Here is a 19717-nt window from a genome sequence, read left to right on the forward strand (position 1 = left end):
ATGTCTGTAATGATGGGACTGCGTGGATAGGGTTTAAAAAAAGCCTGGCACTGGTAAATCTTTTGAGAACTCAGTGTTGCTAAATATTAGTAGAAGGTAATGTTCTGTTCCTTGGGGATGAAGTCTTGTTCTTTAAAGTTTAATATTTTAAAATATAGAGTTATCTTTGGTCTTCCATGGTGCTTTCATGATCCTGTAAATACATGGTCAATTTGACAAAATGTGTTTAATAAAACACCTAATATATTTTTTAAAAAATGACTTATGTATAGATGCATAATAGTGGGCAGTAATATAATATAACTCATGGGTGCACAACTGACCTTCATAGTTTGCTTGTGACTCACACTCTTAACTTGCAATAAGAATTTAGACTGTTACATTAGTGGCTTACCTGATAATGTGCCAAATTAAAGGTGCTTGTATTCAGGCATTTTTATACATGAACAATACTTTACTTGTAAATTTAAATGTCTTTTATGATGGATAGTTGGCCAAAATGCCGAAACAATGATTCTTGTTAAAGGAGAGCTTAGTTAACTGACCTAAAATTATGCTTCATAGTCTAGGATGTTAGTAGATGGAACTCACAGCTAATTTCTTATAGTTGGGCATTGAATGGTTTCCTCTCAGGTTTAATTTCTCAATTGAGTTATTGGCCTATATGAATGGATAGCAGAAAGGTAGCTTAAGTGATGACCCAACTTTCATGCATCTGTATGTGACAGTGAAACCAATAGGGACTGTTTCTGTTTTCCCCCTTTTTGGGTTGTGAGTTTAATCAAAATGAAAGCAGTGTGGTAGATTTAGGGCTGTAGACTGGATGACAGGAAGCCCAGGATCAAAACTTTACTCAGCTGTGGCGCTTTCTAGGTGACCTTGCAGAATTGTTAGGGTAAAATGGGTGCTTTCTTGAGCTTTTTGCAGAAAAGGAGAAATTCTAAAAGTAATAAAAACTTATTAATTGATTATCATGATCTCCTAACTTTTGGAAACATAGCACATTGGACACCTCCCCTTATTCTTTCAGGTGTGTGAACCAAGAAATAGCTTAGTTACTTCTGCTCTTTGGATGGGTAGGCTTAAGTTCACATCATCTCTATTACCCATATATAGCCTATAAATAGATAGATAATGAAAAAGGATTAAGAGATTACTCCAGCTCATCTTTACTTTCATCTGTGTACTGCCCCAAAGGAAGTACTGTATAACAGGAGGCAGAATGTTGAATTGTGATTTTGTTGTAATTAGTTGGTCCAGAGCATCAGGTTTATTCCCTGCCAATTTGCACAAGTCTGGTATAAAGGTCATCTAGTGTTGGTTGTGTATATTCAGGTCTTTATACATTGCATGGCATTCATTGGGTGAAACAGCATGACAGAAAATGCTATAGGGGCTGGGAAACCTCTTAGGCTATTGTTTTGGGAAGCTCCTAGGGTTGCAGGGTTGGGGTGGTGGAAGGTGAAGTTCCATCATTTGCAGCTATGTCTCATTGAATTTCAACTTCAGTAACACCATTAATGCCCTTGGAAATGTGATGCAGATTTACTTGTTTGTTTAAACCAGTTTTTTTTTTAAAAATGGATTTTTAAAAATCTTGCTTATGTCAATACTGTGAAAGATTTTATGTATTAGAAAGCTTGAACAAACATATTTTATTGCTTTCTAACATTAACAATCCAAAGGATTAATTATTCTATTTGTAATATTTTTGGTTGACTTTCCCAGGTAGATAATCTTTTCCTTTCTCCAGATGATACATGATTTAAGGAGCAGGGGAGTAGCTGAGCTGCTGGGGAACAAAAACTGATCTGTTTCTGAGTTTTCAGTTTTACTAATTTTGTGAAGTTATGCATCTCCCATAAAACTGTGGGTGAAAGAAGGAAAATAAATATTTACAACCAGAGCCCTAGCAAACATGTCTTGGATGACCAGTTTCAGGAAGCAAGTACTGAATATCTGCAGCCACATTTGGCATCCCAATTCGCAAATTGGTATAATACATTTGTCACATTTTAGGTGTTGCTTGAAAATTACTATCTCTGCAATACTGTAAACCTGGAACATGATCCAGTTTTCCCTCATGGAAGGCTCTGGTGGAGTGGGGCAACAGTATTTACACACAGTCTTCCTTCTCCCTTCAGCCACATATGCCACTTTCCTTAGTGTTCTGCAGGATGTACCCAAAACTTTGAAGCAGCATCAAAGGTGACTGGATTGAAGTTTCCTCGTTCCTCTTTTTCTAGTGGTAGCTTCCACTAGACGAGATCCTTCTCTCTTCCTAAGGCATTCTTCTGTTTCTAGACAGGTGTGTCTGAATCCAACCCACATTGTTTGAGTAGATTCTAATGTAAACATCATAGTACTTGGAATTTCTTTCTTATTTACACTCTGATAGATGTAAGCATCATAGATGCTTTTGAAGTTGATATGTTTGAAGTGGTAAATGTGTCATACTGGAAATTGCAGTACTGTAATTTGATGATTTATGGCATCTTGTTATATTGTATCTCTCCTATGCCTCAGGGATTGAATTGACCTAACATATAGGCCTGTCTCTTCATTTCTGTATAATCTTGAAAGTGGATGCTTGGTAGTATTTATATTTGAATGCTATGTATGATATAGTGTATACTGTAGACTGTTTGTTGTTTTAGTGTCATATTGAAATAAATGTGAGTTGCTTAGTGATGACTAATTTCATAATTTGAAGGAGACCTTAACAAACATGTTTTGGATGAGCAGGTTTCAGGAAGTGGAGCATTTCACATCTGTAGCCACATTTGGCATCCCAGTTAATGAATTGGTACAATACATCAGTTGAATGAATGGAACTCACTTAGGTTCTAGTCTTCTGTGTTCAAACATTCATCTTCATAAAAACACTCATAATTGCATTAGCTAAGCAGTTTTTCTTTAGCCTTGGATAATTTTATTTTAAATGTTTCACTCTCTTTTTTCTGGACCATGTCTATGATAGTTTAGTTTTTAATGTTCCATATGTGAATAAAACTGAACAATGTTTTGGCACAGTTAATTTGCACTGTACCTGAAAAAGTGTTGAGAGGAAAACTTGTAGTTCAGCATTCAGGTATTACTCAAGGAATGCAGATTGGCTACCAAGTGTGTATGTGTAGCACGCCCCATGTATGTTTCCTTATGGGAGAGATTACTTTGCCTCTACATGAGTTATGAAACATAAGAACACTAAAATCCACCTATTTCTAAAATCTTTCACTGTTTTTGCAGAGGATCCTTTTGAAGACTTCTTTGGTAATAGGCGGGGGCCACGTGGAAACAGAAATAGAGGTGGAGGATCCTTTTTCTCTGCTTTTGGTGGATTTCCTGCTTTTGGAAGTGGCTTTTCTTCATTTGATACAGGTTGGTGAATTTGCACTAAATTTGAAATGTAATAAATTATTTCTTGAATAAGTACTCAAGTACCTTTTAAAATAATGTTCAGACTATGTAGATTCACAAGCACAGATCTCTTTTGAGGAACCCAATATGCATGAGCTAAGAATATAGAGATAAGTAGCTGAGAGGCAACATTGCTGAGGTCAGAAAGCTACCTTATATGTACTGTACTGAATGTTTTGATATTTTTTAATTTGAACTTCCTACTCATAGTTTGTTTTAGAACGTATCTCAGTTTCAAAAGTAGTTTCCCATATGGCATAGGAATTACCTGTTTTGATTCTAGCAAGAGTATCTGAAATGGAAGTTGGGTTAGCATGTGCTATCTAGTTCTTCAAAAGGCTCACAGTATTGGCTAAGACAGTAAAACAGAGTTTCCAGTTACACAGAGGATATATCACCTCTGACATATCCTCTCTGTATTCCTTCATATTTTTATATTGGGAAAATCAAGTACTCACACAGCTCACCTTGAATAGGCTGTCAAAAACTGAAGACAATCATGGTTAAACTATGTAGGATTGGTTGGTATTTAGAATTACCAAAATTTGGGATATAAACTGGTAGCTATAGTTAGCAAACATGCATTTAGTAGTGATCTGATACCACCTTGAATCCTTAACATTTATCTTACTGTGAAAAAGAAAACATAGGTGAAAAATAAAATCAGTTACTCATAAATAAGATAACATTTTCCTCAATCAAATATGTGCAACTACTTCCTTTACAGGTTTCACTTCTTTTGGTTCTTTGGGACACGGAGGTCTTACTTCATTCTCCTCCACGTCATTTGGTGGCAGTGGGATGGGTAACTTCAAATCAGTATCCACTTCAACCAAAATAGTTAATGGCAGAAAAATTACTACAAAGAGGTACAGTGATTTAAATTTAAATGCTTGCTTGTTAACTGTGCAGTTGTTTTATCTGCTTAACCCATTTTTAAATACTAAACTATATCAATGAATTGTTTTCTTAGTAGTATGTGCAGAAGAAGGTTAGGAAGCTTGAGCTTTTCATCAAAATTTTCTTGAAAGGATACCATTAACTATTCATGTTAATGACATACGATCCTTATTTTTTCTGGTTTTCTGTTTTTGGATTACTAGATTTGATTCCCCTTGTGTTGGGGAGTGGGGCTGAATTTGCTGCATATTCCTGTGATAAAGGTGCCTAGGTTAAGTATAATGGATTAGAAATGTAGCAATCATGGAAAATTTTATATCTGGAAGAAGCTAGCATTAGGGTTTCATTTACATTTTAGTAACTTAGGGGTTGTACAGAGCGCCCCTAAGGGCCAGTTTGTAGCCAACCCTTTTAGCGCCAGATCTGAGCCACAACAACAGCACGCCATGGCCCCAATCTCGCCTGTCCACAGTACAAAAGGGAGCCACAAAAAGTTTCTCCTTTCTGCACTAGGGAAAAGACGCCATAGCTGCCGGTGCCGAAAAGTCTGTTAAACTAGTAATTTTCAAAGACATAGCTGTGTTAATTGTTCCAAGCTTTTGTAGAAAGTCAGGTTTTCCAGATTAGCTGTTTCTACTTGGAACCATCACTTTATGGGCAGAAGATCCATGCACAACATGATAGCTATTCAGAAAATTCAAAAAGACTATTAAAATGTTTCATTTTGTTTATTGTAGGTTTTGGGGGGGATGTGGCCGTGTTCTAGAAGAATTTATTCCTGACGTTTTGCCTGCATGTGTAGCTGGCATCTTCAGAAGATGGCAGCCACAGATGCAGGTGGAACCTCAGGAATACATTCTTCTAGAACACAGCCACAGAGCCCGAAAAACCTCAAAAAACTATGGATGCTGGCCATGAAAGCCTTCGACTTCACACTATTAAAATGGATTTTTATCCTACAGAATTGTTGAGAATGGACAAGAGAGAGTAGAAGTTGAAGAAGATGGCCTGCTAAAGTCTTTAACAATAAATGGTAAGGAGCAGCCGCTACGCTTGGATAACAAGTAATTCAACGCACGCATTTAAGAGATTTTAAGCTATAACAAGCACCCTTTGAGGATTAACAGGAACATTTTTTTGAAGATTCCAAACGAACTCTTTCATTATACTATACGTAATCTAAAGTATTTATAAACAGCTCATTGGAGCTCATATGTCAGACTTTTGCGTTTAATTGCTGGGACCACATGAATAGGACCATTTTTTGTCCTTAAAATTGTTGTAAATTTCTGTATGCACTTTGCTTTTTATTAAACATGATTCTAGATTAGCAGTTACCCTGCATTAGTGCTAGGGCCAAATTGTACGTGATAATTAGCATGAATCTTAATTTTCTTTCTTTCCTTTTTTTGACATGTGAGCCAACTGGTTGTTTTACGTTTACTGTGAATTTAACATTTCTGAGGCAAATTTAATTTCAAGCTTTCAGTATTTAGTAGTGAATAATGTTAATATGTTACTGATGGTGCATTTCTGGTTTAAACAATTTAAGGATGTTTTCTAGTTGTGCATGAATGCTGGCAATTTAATGTGTAATGTTTAAGCCTAAGCTAACAAAAGTTAAATCTGGTGAGCTTGGGTATCTTGTCATTTTTGCTAAAACGTTAAAAATGAATAAATGATGATGTTTGTGGTGCATTCTTTCATGGGTAACATTTGTAGCTTTTTTGTGTGCCTCTGTAACTTTGAAGATAACCATACCTTGCTTTCAGTACCCCATTTCTTTCAAACCTTTTCCTAGCAAACATTCATCTGTATAAACATTTATTGCTACTGAAACATTAGCCATGACATTCTCAATTAGCAAGATATAACTCCTATGGACTGGGTAATCAAAAGAATGATAAAATGGCTGTACTCTGAATTTTTGTGAATTGACACAAATGATTAAGCTTTAGTCTTTGGGGCAGTGCCTGCCAAACTTTGTTTTAAATGATCAGTGCTAATGGACACAAGACCTAATAGACGTTATAGTAGTAAATGACTCATGGTTAAAAACAAAACAAAGCAGGGTTATTTTTTATTTTTGTTACATTAGTATCTTTTTGGCAGCCTCTTCACTTAGAAAGCTGCATTATTATGTGCAAATAGGTAGTGCTCGCACAAAAATTTCAAACAACATACATCAGTAAAATAATACAATTGTATACAAAGATACAATATACAAATAACATACATTCTTCAGGGGGTCCAATAAATAGATTTCAGGTCAGATAGATAAGTAAGATTTTAACAAATTGAATTTTGTTTTCGTTATAGGATCTGAGACTTGGGACAATGACACTTAGAGTAAACATATGTAGTGGCTCACATTAGAAATAGGGGAGGATAAACAGGTTATTAAAGACTCCTGCTATGAGCTTTTAGGAGTGTTGTAATAACACTGGCTTACAGTTGCTAAGATTTTAAGATGAATTTGCCACCAATCTTTTGAGTGAAGATAAGCATTATGGAATTAGATATTTAGTGAATATTTAGTGAACATTTCAGCGTGGCAACGCCTTATACACTGATGCCTTTAAATAAAACACAAATCAGTAGCCTTTTGTGCCTTTCCATTTCAGTCATCAAGTCCATCCAATTTGAGAGCATGAACAGGTTATTTCCATTAAATAAGTAGACCCTTAGTCACCTTAGTATTCTTACCAAATGAACTATCCCCCATGCTACTTCTTCCTCATATACAATTAAGTGTAAAACTGTCCTAGTCAACAAAATTTAACAAGAGTGAAGATTAGCTCGCTAGCTTCTAAACTGTTTTGTCACAGGATAGATTACTGAACAATATATATTGCAAAAACATTGTATGACCTGCTTTTGTTGGAGTGTTCTCTGCAAGTAAACTCAGGGCTGTGTGTATACTGTGGTTAAAAAAATATAAAAAATGTTGAAAGAAACAACAATTCTACATGTTGCCTTAGGTGATACCATTGTACAATATGCATGTTCTTTCTTTGAATCTGTCTTACATATCACCTGAAATCTCAATGTCACTAGGTGTGGATTAGTGGAAACACATTCAGAACCGATTTGAGTGAGGGTGCAACCTTAATGGGAGCTCTAACAAACATGTAGCTATCATCACTGCCAAACATGCAGCACACACTTTGTAGGCTATTTAACTAAATTCTGTGCTAGATGACTTACCAATTTCTGTAGTCTGATCATAGAATGCACACAGCCCTGGTGTACAGTGTGGCTGGCAAATCTCTCTTTATCCACATGCACCGCATCCTACTTGCCGGCTTCTAATCTTTTGGATCTCACATCTTAACGGCTAGATGCTAACCTTTCCAGTAATGCTAACAAAGCAGCACTTCACGTTATCTATACATACAGGGTATTGAGTTTGATCTGACAAAACATAGTCAGTCCCTGGTTCTTGTTTATAGGACTGAAATATAGTCCTTAAAGGTGAGGAAACTAACAGGAATCTGCCTGGTTTGTACAGTGGTGCCTCGGGTTACGAAATTAATTCGTTCCGCAGCCGCTTTCGTAACCCGAAAAGCCTTCGCAAGCCGAAAACCCATAGGCGCTAATGGGGAAAAGCCGCGATTTCGTGTGAAATAGCGCCGAAAAGCACCAAAATTTTTTTCGTAACCCGAAAAAACATTCGTAACCCGGAACAGTTATTTCCTATGGGATTTTTTCGTATCCCGGAAATTTCGTAACCTGGGTATTTCGTATCCCGAGGTACCACTGTACATTCATTTTTTGCAGACTGAATGAACGTGTTGCTGAGGCACTGTTTGCCAGCTGCTGTTTGCATGTACAATAGTACAATTCTATCCTGCTGTGTTCATTGTAATTGCCACTGAGAATCAGAGTGGCTGGATGGCCTGTACAGCGCTAAAGGTGTGCAATGAAAGCAACGGGAGACTGCTTAGCATTGCATATTTTGGATATATGAGGAGTAATAAGTTGAATCATAAAGTTGGCACAATCATAGGTTACTTGAATTTGGAGCAGCAATTCTCAAGCTAAACCTTTATCTGGCTGCAGGCCGAGCTACAGAATGTGCACAAAGCCTGCATATTGTCCCCCACCTGTCCCCCCCCAATACAAATGGAATTTGAGTTGTATAGAAAAAACAGGTGAGGGTCTTTCAATCATGGAAACCAGGGAATGGGACACAGTTTCTCTAACACAAATGACTATGTACCAAGCTGTGGGTGTAGCCCTTATTATAACAGTAGCTCTTGCTGTAGCTTCTACTTTTTGCTTCCATTTGCCCCTGCATCTTCTTTCATATCTTGATCACAATGAAAATCTCAGATGAATTCGTTTGAAAAGTCATGGACAAAGAATAGCTACATTACTGATTAAGAATGAACAGGCACGATCTTCACAGTGTTGTAGTGTGAGGATGTAGCCCATCCAATGATGTTAGATTACAGCTCCCATAATGGTAGAATTCAAAGATACAGCTGTTTTAGTCTGTAGAATCAGTATGTAGAGAGGTCTTGTAGCACCTTTGAGACTCACTGAAAGAAAGAAGTTGACAGCATGAGTGTATGAAGCTCATGCTGCCAACTTTCTTTCAGTTAGTTTCAAAGGTGCTACAAGATCTCTTTACATATGGCTCCCATAATTGGCACTGGTGTCTAGGGCTCATGGAAGTTGCAATCTCACAGCACTGTTATCAGCCTGAACATAGCTAATCTTAACTGCTTTTGAAAGCTAAGTGTGGTTGGGCATAATCCTTGAACGGTACATTACTAGGAAACTGTAGTGACCTCTGGGTAGGCCTAGGAGAATGTAGTTGATGATACTGCCCTGATGAGTTTGTTTCAGTGCAAGTAACTTCCTGTGTTCCTATGATCTGGAGGGCCACCTGGTCCTCACATGTGTTGTAGTAATTGCTAAGCCTTAGATGAGTGGAGGATTTGTAGGCTTTCCTTATTGGACTACAAATTCTGTTAGCTGAAGCCTACCTAGCAAAAAGGCAAGGGATGATGAGACTTTCACTCTAACAATATCTGGGGGACTGCTGGTTCCCATGCAGGCTCCGGACAGCAGAACAGAAGTCTTGTAATGCTTTTCAGCCTGAGGGAGGGGAAGAGTAATTGCAGGATTAGGAAGGGAATAAAGAACACCTCTTTTCTCCCATTGCCTAAGGCCTTCTCCTCTTGTACTATGTATCATTGGAAGGTTTTAAAACCAAGCATCATATAGGTATTCAGAGGTAGGGGAAGGATAGCCCTATGCTGTTCTGGAGAACAGGAAGGGGGGAAATGTCTCTTCCTTCTACATGCCAGCATCCTTGGTAGTGTAAGGTGTGCATCTCCTCAGCCTAATTCTAGACACCTCCATTCTGAGCTGTTCATCATAAAAGTCAGGATTAAGTAGGTCACATTTCCCTGTCCATTTCATGTGGCTGTCACAAATGTCCCTTGCCATCCCTAGAATTTCACTATAGACTTTCACAGTGTGCCTCACTTAGATTTCTTTAGACTTCTCTTGCTTCGTAGGGGTGGGCCTTCAAGATGTTATGATGTGCAACTCTTGTTGGTCGTAGCCAGAGTAAACAGTGTTGTGGTTGCATCCCAATAAAGTCGAGAGAGCCACAGCCCCCCATATGCTCTAGGCTTGTTGTCTTAGTTCACACAGGTTCAAATGAGGGCATTTTTTGTCATTTGACAACTTTTAATGTACATTTTTTCTCATTGACATGCACAGGGAGTTCCCAGTGTGTGTCTCGTATGAATGTGCATGTGCCTTATCTTAGAATTGCCCTGTTTCTTTTTCAGACTGATAAGCACTCAGCCATCTGAATTCACTTGAGGGTGGAACAAGTAGAAGCAGCAATAAAGTGTTGTACTTTGGAGTGGTCCTGTTGAGTGTGCCAGCCATGCCCTCTTCCAGGATAACTGTTTCATCCACCCCACTTTCCTGAACATACTCAGTCTTTATTTTCTTTAAGATACTTTTCTGCTTCTCCAAATTATGGAGAATCACTCAAACATGCTGATACTCTTCTTTCTCTTTGTCTACATTGTGCCTGCACCCACCAGTAGACTTCACTGTTGGGGTGGTAACAGTGGATGTTTCACTTAGTGCCCAATTCCTGTTTTTAGTTATGCAGAAGAGTTGTGATGGTAGATCAATCTCAAATTAGTAGGCAATACTGTCCCTTACTGCTACTTATTCAATCCTGAGAGAACACAGAGGGCTAAATTGTACAGCTGTTTGAGGGATTGAAGTCTGTGGATGAATGGATGCTAAATAACATGTAGATTTCATGGAAAACAATTTTTCATTGATTTCAATGGAAGCTAAATGCAACTAACTTTGCCTGAATCCAGCTTATTTTGTTTACTGTATATATTGTTTTAAATCTCATGGGTAAGTGGTTATGTTCTCTAACTTTATGTACTGCTTTTGCATGATGCAAACTTTACATCTGTGCAAACTTTGGATGAGCCTCCCAAATGTTCCCAGGGGTCAGTAACTGCTTTTTTTTAAGTATATGGGTTTATTCAGAGGTAGGTCACAATGACTGCTGTCTTCTCTGGCATCAGAATGAAGTATTTATTTAAATGTTGTTGCTTTGAAATGTGGTTCATTTATGGTAACATTAAATTATGAGGCTTTCTAATATTAATTTCTATAAATTGTGAACAAAAGTGCAGTTTTAACATAAGTTAAAAAATGCATTAACCTGTCTTCTGTCTAGTCACTAGATTGAATGCTGTCATTTGTACCTTGGGATTGATTTCCAACAAGGTATTGCTAAAATGTCCATTTCTAAGTGGTGTGTTTGTGAAGGAAGCATAATTAATGCTATTTTCCCTAATGTTTAAATTAGAAATATTTGACACTCACTTGCCATTTTCATTTCTGGACTTTTTCTCTTGTCTGTTTGCTTGATTAAATTTACTTGTTTCTATGAAGGTGGCATTTGTCTAGTTGTGTTGTGTGTTATGTGCCAGTATGTGTTGCAGTGTTCCTTTTCACTGATCATATTAACAGGGTCATGTTAAATCCAAATTCTCAAGCATGAAGTCTGCTAAATTCAATTATGCTGTAATTGGATGAGTCACTTAAGCTGAGTTTCTTCATGTGTAAAATGAAAGGATTTTTATAATAGGTCTTGTAATTTAAAACGAACTTGAGAGAAATTAGTGGATTTTTAAAAGCTTGATAAAAGATTATGTAGCTGTGTATCTCAGTCGCAATGTATAATTTCAACCTGTGTCCTCACAGTGATGTAATACAAGGCAAGGATAAAGGATCTCTAACTTAATTTAAAGGGTTCATTGCTGGCTGCTCTGTTAAAACTTTGGTCTGATGTATGGTTTTGTGTTCTTCTGTGCATGGATGCATATGCACAGTTGGTATTTTTTGTCATAAATAACTGAATTCTGTGTATATTTTACCATAGTTTCCTATTTCTTAATCTTTGCTAAATACTAAATAGATAAATATGAAAGTCTTTCTTGCAAGATCTTGCAAGGCTCGACTATTTAGTGTAATTCCCAGTTGACTCTCTTTCCATGTCCTCAAGCTATACTACATATTTTTCCATTTACATCTAAATCTATCATCACAACCATAAAGGCAAGAAATCTAGTTTTCTCAAAATGAGAAGCAAAAGTTGATTCTACAGTTGTTGAATTCTAAGCTGTGCAACCATGTTGTTTTTTTTCCTGGACGAAACAGCTGCTGGTTTTTGTCTGTCAAAATATCAGTTTGGCTTTTGGAAGTGAGTATAAGAATTAATTCAGATAATTTGTTAGTTTAAAAAGTTGCTTAGTTCCACTGATTGGCTGCCACATTTAAATAGTAAAAATACTGCTTTGTAGTAAATCTGAAAATGTTATGAAACACATGGTTTCATGAACTTTGCATGAATAATGTTGCCACAGATCTCAAACAGATCTATACCAGGGAGTTTATGCTAGTCAGGTGCGATTTCTGATTTGTTTCCCTTTGAACAAATGGCTGAGAGAACATTTTGACACATGGCATAGAGAATTGTTTTTTGTAGCGTATCTCGTGGAAATATTTGGTCTTTTGAATACACTCTTTAAATTTAATCATGGTGAGGTTTTTATGACTTACCCATTCAGTACACCAAGAAAAATCTTTTTATTCTCTAGATAGGGAAAAAATTGCCTTTAACAAAGAGGTTAGTTTTCAGTAATTAAAATACAATATAAAAAGAACTAGTTCACTAATTTGTATTATCATTTATATTATCAATGATCTTGGGACAAAACTTTTTAATGTAATAAAACTTTGAGTGGTCATCTGGCAGTGATCAGTTAACTTTGTATACTTTACCATTCCACAAATCCTGTAATCTTATTTTCCATTTGACGGGAATGTCTGACACAGTTGTCTGTGGGAGCTGGTTGCTTTTTTGTCACAATGGTGGTACAAAGGACAGATTGCTGTGTTTGTCTGTTGCAAGGTTAACTAGGAACAACTACAAATGCTTGACGTAATGTCGCCATTGTAGTTCACATATTTGTTGTTCCAAGTAGCACTTTTTCACATCTTTATGGTTATTGCAGTCAGTTCTTCCATATGAGATATAAGGCATGTAGTTTTTTTGCACAAGCAAGATTATACAGAGGGCCATTGAAATCTGCATGGGCTGTTTTCTGGAAGTCCTAGTGATAGGTAGAAACAAAGATGATCACACTCCATATTATTAAATGGCAACAACATGAACATATACATACTGAAGTCTTCATGTTCACGTTGCTGCCATATAGGGCATGATTTTCCACAGTCATTCAAAATTGTGGCTCTGAAACCTGTAGTTTTAGAGGGCCCACTATATTTTATCTGGCTTCTGGGTCAAAACTTCTTTGTCCTTTACTTATAAAATAATTTCCAAGGCCCCCAGCTTGGACTTGCTCATAAAGATATTTCACTTGTCACTGATAGAACTCTAGTTTTTTCCTCCTTTTTATCTTTATATAGACTCTTATGTCAATGAGTTGTAGGAAGAGAGAGAGAGATAATATTTTAGGTTTATTTGTTTATTTCTGTTTTAAATTCATGATGGATAATGACTTTAGAGTGTAAAATAATTTCTGCTTCTTTATGCAGGGTGCTTGATATGCGGACTGCACTCTTAAACCTATCATCTTCCTTCTTGCTATGGACGTCTTACTTCTGAATTTGTAGTGAAATTTATCTTGCAAAGAGTCTTCGATCATAATGTTCTGCATTTGGGATGCTGTATTTTAATAGGGACAGCATGGATAAGGAAACTTTATGCATTAACAACTAGATGCCATTACTTCCACTATGAGAGTTGAAAGGGGCTGATCTCTCCTGCATACTCTGAACCCTAAAATGTGCTGTGGAAGAGAAGCTTTCTGGAGCAGGTTTCGACAGTCATTAGGCTTTTAGCATCATGGATATAAGGGGCAAAAATCCCTTAATCCACTTCCAAAAGCAGCAGAAATACCTGATCAGATGCTGGCCTTTACTGTATAAGAAAATGTACTGTATTACAATGATTGTGAATGCTGACAGTATGTTGTTGTTGTGTGCATTCAAGTTGTTTCTGGCTTATGACAACCCTAAGGCTATCATGGGGTTTTCTTGGCAAGATTTCTTCAGAGGTTTGCCATTGCCTTCCCCTGAGGATGAGAGCATGTGGCTGACAACAAGAAACTTAAAAAGCAATTTAGTAACTATAAGAAGAAAAGATTAATCTGTGGGATGTGTTCCAGATGTGGGAAAGGAGCAGGTCTTTGTCACATTTCAGGAAAGCTGAAAGAAGGTCTATAATATTGAGCAAGTGATAATAGCCACAGAAATCAAGTTCAACATATATTTATTTGGCCTAAGGCATTACTAAAGACATTCATCTTCATGTCTGAATGCTGTTCTGTTGCACAATGAGCAGATTCAGCAAGGTACAGTAATTATTCAAGTGTAGAACTTGTAGATCAGCATATTTTTGAAACATGCATCAGCTGATTTTACTATTAATTTCTTTAACAGCCTCATGACCCTCAGATTTGTCTTTCATAATTATGTTCTATTTTGGACATAACTATTGGCCAAATATCTGTAAAAACTGCTGAGTAAGGTACTCTACTGTTTGAGAAGTTTGTTTTAATATAATTTTAATAAGGCATCGCTTAAATATGGTATTGACTAAATTTTCAAAGCTCAGAAGTCTTAGTTGTAAAAGTTATTTTCCCACTTAAGTCACCTTACTCTTAGGATACAAATAAGAACTAATGTGCCTTTGGAAACTTTGCTGTTCAGTTTCATACTTAAAAGGGCAGACAACTGTGTTTTCATTTGTCTGTCCTCCCTGGAAAGTTTGCATAAGATTGAATCCATGGTAACACTATTTCTCTTCCATAAATCACAGCTATTAGATGCACAAATATGCCTGGGCAAGCGACATACCTTCTGTTATGAGAGCCTTGGAATAGTCCATGGTGCATTAGATTTTTGACATGTACCTAAGCTAAATAGTACTAGCCTATCAAGTTACTAGGTCCTGGATGGAGATCAAAGTTCATTACTGGGTGTGGTTATGAAAATACCCTAAATTGTTTTCTCTTATTAGTCAGGTTTGGGCCTGTTAATAACCAGCAGCCAGAATAAGAGAGTTTGAACTGACAGCTTGTTTGGAGAAGCTGATAATATAGGGCACTGTTTGGTAACTAGACAGCCCCCATGGGTCAAGGAACAGCAGAAGGCCATAAACCTTCAATGCACTTCCTTCTTTCTCCATGTAGCTGACTTAAATGTGAAAGGCATGCTGCCAGATGACTATCAGAAATGTGGGTGGCATCACCAAATTGACAAATCACACCAGGTCGTGCATTGCTTACTGTGGTGGATATGGAAGTGGCAACAATCGTGTCCTAATACCTAAAAGTACAGGAAGAGTTGATTCTTTGAACAGAGGTTGAAGAGAATTCATCAGTGGCAACAGGGCCAAAATCTATTCATTTCGCTTTTGTAGGTGCAGAAGTAATTCTGTTGTGAGAGGCAGCAAAGGACCAGTTGTTTTTCTCATGGAAGCTTTTGATTCTGATTTTATGGAAACTGTCTTAGTAGTAATTGACCTTGTGTGTTTTGGAAACAAAGCAGCCTTTAAATGTACACATTTGCTTTTCATTTAATGATTAGATTTCTCATGTTCCCCATTAATTCATTCCAAAAATACTTTTCCTCTTAGTTCCTTTGGATTTAATCCAATCTTGGTGCAACAGATAGCTATTTAATTTGTTTGTGGTCAAACAAAACAGAGTCTTAGTTAAATCTAAGTTGATAGGGTTCAGAATATTAACTCTCATTACCTGTGATGGCTTAATTCTGTGAAGTAACTATCACAGATACATTAATGATAGAGGTTTACTTATAGAAATGCAGTACCTTTAGAGATAATAGAAAATGGTCTTAAATTTAGACCAGTGATCCATTTAGCTGAATATTGACTGACCATTACTGATAGACCTGTTCGCATTTACTTCTTAGCATTCAACCTATTTCACTCTTCAGTGCATAGGAACAAAATGAAAATGAGTGTAGAGGTAGGATTTGAAGGACCAAAGTATCAGTCAGTTTCTGGTACATGTTAATTTACTGTGTATTCAAATGCAAGTTTGTTCTGTATTATTATTATTATTATTATTAACCTTTATTTATGGTTTCATAATGAGAGTTTCAATTTTATTTAAAAAAAACAAGTTGTGAAGTTCTGTTTTAAAAAATGCAGTAAAATATGCAATGTCCACAAAATACAGTATAGGCATTTTTGTACACAACTTTCTCCTATGTGTTCAGTTTTGGTCTTGAGAACTGCATTGCAAATTTAACAGATTCAACCGTAAGAAAGATAACTACAGTGGTACCTCGGGATACGAAATACCCAGGTTACGAAATTTTTGGGATACGAAAAAATCCCATAGGGAATCATTGTTCCGGGTTACGAATGTTTTTTCGGGTTACGAAAAAACTTTTGGTGCTTTTTTTTGGCTTTTTCGCACGGAATCGCGGCTTTTCCCCATTAGCGCCTATGGCAATTTGGCTTACGAAGGCTTTTCGGGTTACGAAAGCGGCCGCGTTACGAATTAATTTCGTAACCCGAGGCACCACTGTATGTGGATTAGTTTAGGAATTATAAATTAGATTGATTTGTCCAACTTAAAAAGTGGGCTAAAATCTACCCCTCTCTATTTCTAGAGGAGACAGTATTTTCTGAGACATTCATCTCCCCAGCGTATTCATGCTTAGACTAAACTTTGCTCAATGCCGGGCAGTTGGATGCAATGCATTTATAATGCTTTAACTTCCATTAAGTCAGAGACCTACCTTTGAGGTAAGGGAGTGGAAGGCAATTTATCAGACAGAATGAAGGTTTACAATGCAAAAGAGAGGCTAGGTTCAGCACCCCAACCACCCAGCTGAATGAAAAGGGAAGTATTTAATGATACACATACAACTATTGAGTTCTGATATACCCTAGCCGAGCAGAACTGGTCAAAATAAAAGGCTAGAGCCATTCATATAGGCATAGAGAAATTACTCACATGTGCACTTAATGTACATCTCTTGTCATAAACAGGTAACTCTGTCCAATCTAGCCTGTTGTTTCACAGGTTGAGTAGACCTTGGAAGCAGCAGAAAACAAGCTTGCTCCCTCCTCAGTATGACATCCCTTCAAGTATTTAAACAGGGCTATCATATGACCCATTAACCTTCTCTTCTCCAGGCTAAACATCCCCAGCTCCCTAAGTCGTTCCTCATAGGACATGGTTTCCAGACCCTTCACCATTTTGGTCGCCCTCCTTTGGATACGCTACAGTTTCTCAATGTCCTTTTTGAATTGTGGTGCCCAGAACTGGACACAGTATTCCAGGTGGGGCCTGACCAAAGCAGAATACAGTGGCACTATTACTTCCCTTGATCTAGACACTATACTTTTATTGATGGAACCTAAAATCGCATTGGCCTTGTTAGCTGCTGCATCACAATGTTGATTCATGTTCAATTTGTGGTCTACTTGGACTCCCAGATCCCTTTCACATGTACTCTGGTTCAGCCAGGTCTCCCCCATCCTATATCCGTGCATTTCATTTTTCCAAGTGGAGTACTTTACATTTCTTCGTGTTGGAATTCATTTTGTTAGCCTTGGCCCAGCTTTCTAATCTATTATGGTCATTCTGAAGTTTGATCCTGTCCTCAGGGGTTGCTATACTCCCCCCCCCCCCCCCCCCTCGCAAAATATTTGAGAATGTGTGCTAGGGCAGAGTGAGTGATCTAGGACAATTGGTGCAAGCTAAGACTTGCTGCCTTGTCAGCTGGTGTCTGGTTTACGGTAAGTTAAATTGCCTTTTTTTCTAGACTAGATGACAGTACTGTCTGTACATTTTCTGTAAGATCAGCTAAGAACTCCACGTTCACTAATGATACTTTGGTTGCCCTCATGATATAGCTTCCTAAAGAAGAAATTTTCTTTTAAAGGAAGATTGTTGTATTTTTAGAGGATTGTGTAACCCCCTTTTTGCTTCCACTGGCTTTTGGGAAGTGTCAAAGCACTCAAATGGTCATCTTCACAGTGTAACCCATACTAGTTGCCTGTACTCTGCAGGAAGACCTATAACAAGCATGGTTATTTACAAATCAAAAGCTTGTCTGTCCAGAACAGTAATAATAAATGTGAAGGAAACCAAGATAAAAATTTATGTTGGAAGATATTTTTATTTTAAAACAACAACAACCACTAGTACTGCTAAGAAGCATTTCCAAGAAGTTTGTGTGAAAGGACTAAATAAAGACTAATTGAGCAGAAATAAAGTATTGGATCCGTTGTTCCTATGGTTGAATCAGAGATCTCAGTTAAACAACCAAGAGCTGTCATATACGTTCTTGGTGTCCTGCGTCTACTACTTGTTTTTCCCATAGGATAAAAAAAGAATTGTGTCTCTTTTACGTCTTTAGCCACTAAATACACCTCTTGCTATCCTCTGGGGTGTGATTCCAGGATTTTTCCCCTACCAAAATCTGTGGATTCTCCAGTCTCATTATATAAGTGGGGTAGTAATATAGTGTCCTGTATATAAATGACAAAATCAGGGGTTGCTTTTTGCAATGGTGAGGAGGATTTTTAAACTGTGGATGGTTGAATCTGTGGATACAGAATTCATGGATATGGAATCATAGAACTATGCGCTGACTGTATTTCATAAGTTAGATACATTCTCATGATGAAGTTCTGTTAATTGCTATGGATCAGTAAAACAAAACAAAAACAGTGTTTGTCTCAGAAAAGACATAGTCTCAAAAAGTGTATTAAAGTTATCTAAGTAAACTTTCCTAATGTACCAATATATAATTTGCATTTGGGATCAACATATTTGTATGCCATGATGAGTGTTCTATCATTGTCTTAGGAGCATGACAGATTCCAACTTTCCTCCTAGTATTTAGGAAAGGGCAGGGCATTAGCTTCACAGCTGTGCAATATAACAAGTACAGGACCCAGCTTACTTATTGAGCTTGGAGTCATAAGTAAGAGAATCATTCCAGCATCTGTATTACACTTCAGTGGCACTCAAGTCTTAGCAGTGCAGTGCCTCTGAAGAGATGCTCTTCAGTCCAAGTAAAGCACAAAGCTTAACAGGAGAGCTGGGTCTTGCCATACTTGCACTGTTCTAGAGGAGAGCAAACATCTTTCCTGATCTTTTCCTGTGTTTTGGAAATATGGTGTAAGTTATGGGTGGGCAAGTGTGGAAGGCCAGGAAACTGCATTACCCCTCTAGGAAAACCTGGAGGGCTGCATCTGCTCACAAATGCTTATTGATTCATCAGGTTTTTGGTTTCAGAATAGGCCTCTTTGGTTAGCAGTGATATCCTAAAGAGTAAATTGATTTCAACAGTAGTGTCTCAACACAGGTATGTCTCAATTCTATTATCACCCCCAACTCATTGAATCAGCAGCATTTGCCTATGTACAGTTGGCCCTCCATATCCACAGATTTTTATCAACAGAGTGAACCATCCACAGTTTGAAAATACTCTAAAAAGATATAAATTCAAAAAGCAAATGTTGATTTTGGAATTTTATGCAATTTTGCACCATTTCACTATGCCATTGTATTTAATGAAACTTGATCATCCATAGATTTTAGTATCCACAGGGGGTCCTGGAACCAAGCCCCAGTGGGATACCAAGGGCCAACTGTACTGATTTTCCATTGATTCATTGGGTCTTCTATAATTGAGAGTAATCATAGTATATATTCCCCTAGAGAACCGAACAGTATACTTGGATTATTTTGGACATTTTCTTTATTTTTGCACTTCTGTAAATTAAAAATACTTGTATTTCCATTGGACCTAAATA

At 37.3% G+C, this 19717-nt stretch overlaps 1 protein-coding gene across 3 annotated transcripts in view; it reads left to right on the forward strand.

Annotated features, from left to right (window-relative positions):
- DNAJB6 (DnaJ heat shock protein family (Hsp40) member B6) overlaps window positions 1-19717 on the forward strand; it is a 76580-nt gene that overhangs the window by 24258 nt on the left and 32605 nt on the right. For all 3 annotated transcript variants that reach the window (XM_042474245.1, XM_042474246.1, XM_042474247.1), the window contains exons 6-8: window positions 3250-3381; window positions 4148-4289; window positions 5283-5353. In XM_042474245.1, coding sequence (XP_042330179.1) covers window positions 3250-3381; window positions 4148-4289; window positions 5283-5353 — 345 coding nt within the window. The remainder of the gene's footprint in view (window positions 1-3249; window positions 3382-4147; window positions 4290-5282; window positions 5354-19717) is intronic.

The sequence above is a fragment of the Sceloporus undulatus genome, chromosome 6 (genome assembly GCF_019175285.1).
Source record: "Sceloporus undulatus isolate JIND9_A2432 ecotype Alabama chromosome 6, SceUnd_v1.1, whole genome shotgun sequence".
NCBI lineage: Eukaryota > Metazoa > Chordata > Lepidosauria > Squamata > Phrynosomatidae > Sceloporus > Sceloporus undulatus.